The sequence below is a fragment of the Temnothorax nylanderi genome, unplaced genomic scaffold (genome assembly GCF_030848795.1).
Source record: "Temnothorax nylanderi isolate EJ_2023f unplaced genomic scaffold, tnyl_v1.0 TNYL_tig0185_pilon, whole genome shotgun sequence".
NCBI lineage: Eukaryota > Metazoa > Arthropoda > Insecta > Hymenoptera > Formicidae > Temnothorax > Temnothorax nylanderi.
In genome coordinates, this window is record NW_027249247.1 from 150,563 (window position 1) to 156,710 (window position 6,148).

The window sequence follows — 6,148 nt, forward strand, 5'->3', positions numbered from 1 at the left end:
CAAGTTTTTCGGCATAGACTCGCGCGCAATAACACGCGTGATCCTGCCTTCTCGCTGTTGCTGGGTCGATTCGGTGCGACTCGAAAATATTATTCCGACCGTGGAATTACGAATATTGCCATCGATCGAGAACGCTGTTGTTGGCACTGGCTCTCGGTACGAAATATTCAACACTCGGATAAAGCTCGCGGCGATCATTAGACCTCGCGATCTAACTGAAAGAAATAATTGTTGCTGGTATCGTGGATTGTTGCTCGCGTCGCGTATTGCTACCGTCGTGCGTACTGCTGGTGCCGCGATCTCGCGCGCCACATATTGCATCGTTGCAATTTCGGTCTGACCACAACATATAGATACCGGAGTGCATGTTTCGCTGAAGCCGATTGCCTGTGCCAACCGAATAATACATTTGATTGGTGATATATCTGATACTTGATTTGTTATTGTTAACGCCTTTAACCTTGTGCATTCCTTGCAACATCTTCCTCGCTGTCAATCCCGTGCCTGACCTCGCCTCTTGCAAACCTCCACATATTTTTTACGTAAATCGTCGATTTCGCGAAGCTCTGCCGCGCGCTCAAGTGGAGAATTCGGACGAGACCGCTACCCGTCACCTTGGCGGGCAAGACCGTTGTTTTGTTTTTCTGGCTTCCCAAGCTCAGGGTCAGTCGTTCTTTTCGTCGGTCTCTGTGTTTGTGCCCTAACTCGGATCTTGACACGCGATCGTCATGAGCCGGGCCCAGGTTGTAAGGCGCGAGCTCTGCGTGCAACGCATGAGGGAGATCCACGAGCTGTCAATGCTCGCCGCGGAGAACGTTGCCCAACGACCGGGTTTCTTAGTCCGTTATCCTACCGTGGCTAGATTGATTGGAGACTTTGAAGCGGCCCATCTTAAGGTTATTCAAAACGCCTCGGACGAGGAGTTCGCCGCGGAGGATATAATTCGGAGGGAGTTTGACACGATGCGTTTCGGGGTGATCGGTCGTTATGAGAAATTCGTGGGCGCAGATCACGCGTCCACCGCGAACCCTCAGGCGCCGGCTCGGACGTCGTCGATCAAACTACCCAAGATCCCGCTCCCGCAATTCACGGGGGACCTCGCGCTTTGGCCCTCGTTTATCGCGTTGTTCAACGCCTCGATCCACGAAAATCGAGACCTCTCCCCTATGGAGAAGTATCAGTACTTGGTGGCGTCGTTAAAGGGGGAGGCGCTCAATGTCGTAAAAAACCTCCCCCTCTCCGCCGACAATTACACGATCGCTTACGACTCTCTGGTTTCGCGGTACCAGAACAAACGCGACTTGGCGGACTACCACGTGGACTCGATGTTGAACGCCAAGCCGTTGAAGTCGGAATCGGCCGCCCCCCTGCGCACGCTCGTAGATACGTTCGTCGAGAACACGCGGGCGTTAAACTTATTAGGGTTTCCTACGGACGCCTGGGACTACCTCCTTCTTAAATTCTTGCTAGGGAAGCTCCCTCGTTCGCTTCGAGAAAAATTCGAGTCCGAGCATCGGGCCGAAGAGATGCCCAAATATACGCAACTCATACGATTCCTTACCAAGCATTGCCGAGTTCTCGCGTCCGTGTCGGGCATATCGAGCTTCGCGCAGCCGCCGTCACCTACGCCGAAGGGTTCGGCCTCGGCGTTTGTGACGAACACAAAGGACTGCCCGGTGTGCAAGGGGCAACATATCGTTTACAAGTGCCCGCAGTTCCTGAAACTGTCCCCTAGGGAAAGACACTCAACGGCGAAGACCGCGAACCTGTGCATTAATTGCCTTCGCGCGGGTCATGGCACCGACAACTGCTCATCGACGGGGACGTGCCGGTCGTGCCGGAATAAGCACCACACGCTGCTACATTTTGAGCGGAGTGCGAGCTCAGCGAGCACCCCCGCGAACGACGAACCCGCGAACGAGCAAAGTTCGCCGCCGCCAACGAGCGAGCCCCTCGTCACCATGACGAGCACGGCAAGGTCAAATTCGGTCGTATTGTTGTCGACCGTGCAGGCCGAGGCCATCGACATCCACGGAAACCCCTTTCCGGTTCGCGTTCTCCTCGATAGCGCCAGTCAGCTGAATTTCGCTTCCGAGAGCTGTATGCAGAGGGGCGGGTTTAGTCGGACGAAACACCGTACCGTGGTGCTGGCGGTCAATAATACAAAGGCGGCGGCCGCTCGAGGCAACACCTCGTTTGTAATTCGGGCGCGAGGCCGGGACGACATCCGCTTCCCGATAGAGGCTACGATTCTTCCGCGTATCGCCGGCCAGCTGCCTAACAGTCAGGTAGAGCAAGGAACATGGGAACATCTTGAGGGATTAAAGCTTGCCGACCCGCTGTATCATCAACCCGGTCCCGTTGACATACTGCTTGGGGCGGAAGGCTTTGCGTCGCTGCTTCGGGACGGTCGTCGCGTGGGAAGGAAGGGTGAACCGGACGCGTTTAATACGGTCTTCGGCTGGGTCCTGGTCGGCGCCGTGTCGGAACAGGCACCTCAGTCTACCCACTCATTTGTGACACTCGAGTCCTTGGATGCATCGCTTAGTCGTTTCTGGCAGTTGGACGAGATTCCCGCGTCTCCGCCGTACTCGCAGGAAGACAGACATTGCGAGGAGCTGTTCGCGCGGACTACGCGTCGGGACCCTGCATCTGGTCGGTTCGTGGTATCATATCCCTTCACAAAGGATAATCCTTGCTTCGTCGGTACGAGGGAATTAGCATTAAAGAGATTTCGCGCGCTCGAGCGCCGTTTCAAATTAGACCCAGACTTCAAAACAAATTACGCTAAGTTCATGCAGGACTATTTAGATAACGATTACATGAAACCGATCAGGCAGCCGTTCCCAGCGGACGGACGTGTCTTCTATCTACCCCATCATGGAGTATTCAAAGCCGATAGCACGACTACGAAATTACTATTTCGTATTTGACGCATCGTCCAGGGACCTGAACGGTGTCTCGCTGAATCAGGTATTGCAATCCGGTCCAAAACTACATACGGATATATTCGTAATATTGTTGAGGTTCCGAATCGGCCGCGTGGCGTTTACCGCGGACGTTAAACAGATGTTCCTCCGAATCCTGGTCGAGCTCGGTCACTGTAATTACCAGCGAATAGTGTGGCGCTTCTCCGAGGACGAACCGATCTTAGACTACCTCATGTTGACTGTCGTCTTCGGGTTGACATGCTCTCCGTTCCTGGCGATCGCTTGCCTACTGAAGCTGGCGGCTGAAGGCAAGGTAAGCTACCCGTTAGCCGCAGCCATCTTGGAGGAGAGCGTTTACGTCGACAATGTGGTGGCGAGCGTTGACTCGGAGGAGGAGGCCCGTGAACTCCAGCAGCAACTACAAGCCTTGCTTGGAGCTGCCGGTTTCGAACTCCGCAAGTGGGCTAGCAGCCACCCATCAATTTTGGCCAATCTCAGCCCAGAACTTTGTAGTCGATCACTACTGTCATTTGAATCCCCTGAGGAGCAATTCCTCAAGGTTCTCGGACTTCGTTGGTACCCACAAACGGACGACTTTAGCTTTCAGGTCCATCCATTGGACCGGGACTGCACTAAGCGCACCATCCTTTCGGAGCTAGCCCGCATTTTCGATCCATTAGGCTTCCTGACGCCGCTCACCTTCGCGGCCAAGCGATTAATCCAGCAACTCTGGACTCTTAAACTGGGGTGGGACGATAGGCCTCCTTCTGAGATATGTGCCAAATGGGAAAGGTACAAATCGGAGCTCCCCGCGCTGGCCTCCATTCGCGTACCCCGTACTATCGCAGCAGATACCGCAATCAGACAAGAGCTCCATGGGTTTTGCGACGCGAGCGAGCAGGGCTACGGAGCCGTTATCTATATCAGAACAGTTACCGCGAGTGGCGTGGTGATCCGCATGCTCAGCGCAAAATCAAGGGTGGCCCCACTCAAGGCCATTACATTGCCGCGACTTGAACTTTGCGCAGCTGTTCCGCTTTCGGATCTGTTCGAGTACGTCGGGAGCATACTCCGAGCTAAGGTTGTCATCGACGACACGTACGCGTGGTCGGATTCCGAGGTCACCCTCGCGTGGATACGTTCAACCCCCCATCGGTGGAAGACGTTTGTGCGTAATCGCGTCGCCCGTATACAGTCCAGCAAGGACATATCGCGTTGGGGGAAGGTGGATACGAAATGCAACCCGGCGGACTGCTGTTCGAGGGGGTTGTTTCCTCGCGAGCTAGTCGACCACCCAATTTAGTGGACCGGTCCCGCGTAGTTCGTCGACTTTGAACCTGCTACGGAAACGATTCCGGATGTCGATGATCTCCCGGAGGAGGAAAAAACTTCTCGCGTTTTTGCCTCCGTGAACGCGGACGTCGTGGACACCCCGACAGTCGTTGACGCGCTCCTCGACCGCTTCTCCTCATTGGATACGATCGTAAGGATACTCGCCTATTGCCTCCGGTTTGGCCAACCCAGATCAAACTCGCTTAATAGGACGCTCCTCGTGGATCAAGTCGAATTCCATGCGACCTTGCTGCATCTGGTCAGGCTCGTTCAATCGCAGTGTTTCGCGGAGGACATCGCTCGCTTAAGACGCCACCAGTTTTGCTCTAAGCCTATCCGTCAACTCGCCCCCTTTCTGGATGAACGCGGACTCCTCAGGGTGGGCGGTCGGTTAACACACTCCGCAGTATCTTATGGGGTCAAGCACCCGGCGCTGCTGCCCGGAAAACATCGGCTCACCGAGCTCGTGATAGAGCGCACCCACCGTTTGCACTTACATCCGGGTCGCCGGACGCTACACTACCTCTTGTCGCATGATTTCTGGATTCTGGGGGCCCATCAGGCCATCAGACGCTGTCTCTCGCGCTGCTACCGGTGTTTCAGAGCGAATCCACGCACCGTACAACCGTACATGGCGGATTTGCCAGCGGACCGAGTGCGTCAGGCAAAACCGTTCTCGATCACCGGAGTTGACTACGCCGGGCCGTTCCCGGTCTACAATCGTCGTTCGCGCGGGGCGACGCCCTTCAAGGCCTACGTGTGCCTGTTTGTTTGTTTCACCACGAAGGCAGTGCACCTAGAGCTTGCCTTTTCGTTGTCCACAGACTCGTTTCTGTCGGCGCTGAGGCGTTTCATGGCTAGGCGCGGCCGCTGCTCGCAGCTCTATAGCGACTGCGGGACCAACTTTGTTGGGGCTCAACGAGAGCTCGCCAACTACATGCAGGCCGCCTCGGAGAGAGAGAAAATCCGGTGGACGTTTAATCCTCCCTCCGCGCCCCACTTCGGGGGCCTCTGGGAAGCAGGGGTCAAGGCGATGAAGACCCATCTCAAACGCGTCTTAGGATCGCAGATCCTCACCGTGGAGGAATTCGGCACCCTTATCGCGCAAATCGAGGCTATCCTAAACTCCAGGCCCTTGTGTCCTACTAGCTCCGATCCCAACGACCTCGGGGTGCTCTGGCGAGGGCACTTCCTCACCCTGGAACCCCTCGTAGCGGTTCCGTGTCCAGACCTAAAGCCGGTGCCGATGGGCAGGCTCGATCGATGGCAATTGGTGCAACACATGCACCAACAATTTTGGAGACGGTGGCATGACGAGTATCTGCACACCCTCCAGCAGCGATCGAGGTGGTCAAAGTCGGCACCCGCGATACCGAAAGACACGTTGGTCCTCTTGAAGAGCGAGAATACCCCTCTATTGCAATGGAGGCGGGGACGAATCGTGGAATTGTGCCCGGGTCGTGACGGTGTTCCCCGGGTCGCCACGGTGAGGACGACGGACGGCGTCCTCACTCGCCCTCTGGTGAAGCTGTGCCCCTTCCCGTTGGGCGATTCACCGGAGGGATGCATTGAGGCGTAGGGAAAAATACGTCGTATTTTGGTGGGCGGTGTGTTTGGTGCATCGCCTATTCCCTTTGTACATACCGTTGTAGATATTTCGCGTGATACCTTATGTTATTCTCATTACTGTATTTGGCCGTATCGTGGCCCATTATTCTCGCGAGACGTCGGTAAATCGCGATCGGCAATTACAAGCAACTCACCAGTCGGTGCTGCCATCGCCATCCGCCGACGGCCGCAATGCAAATCGGACATACTACTCGCTCGCGACACCTTCCAGGAGCGCGAGCCGAATTCCAATTGTCGTCCAGCAGTCGTATGACACG

General features: G+C 55.6%; 1 protein-coding gene across 1 annotated transcript; it reads left to right on the plus strand.

Moving 5' to 3' along the window:
* Nucleotides 1-728: 728 nt before the first annotated feature.
* LOC139778475 (uncharacterized) lies at nucleotides 729-5,841 on the plus strand. Its single transcript, XM_071716407.1, has 3 exons — nucleotides 729-2,836; nucleotides 2,946-4,155; nucleotides 4,252-5,841. Exons 1-3 carry the CDS (start codon nucleotides 729-731, stop codon nucleotides 5,839-5,841), a joined length of 4,908 nt encoding a protein of 1,635 aa, XP_071572508.1.
* Nucleotides 5,842-6,148: the final 307 nt, after the last annotated feature.

Bases quoted from the DNA above. Each gene is read 5' to 3' on its own strand.
- LOC139778475 (XM_071716407.1), top strand. From the start codon at position 729: ATGAGCCGGGCCCAGGTTGTAAGGCGCGAGCTCTGCGTGCAACGCATG. The intron at 2,837-2,945 runs GCAGCCGTTCCC...CGCATCGTCCAG, and splicing joins GATTACATGAAACCGATCAG to GGACCTGAACGGTGTCTCGC. The intron at 4,156-4,251 runs GTGGATACGAAA...GGTCCCGCGTAG, and splicing joins ACATATCGCGTTGGGGGAAG to TTCGTCGACTTTGAACCTGC.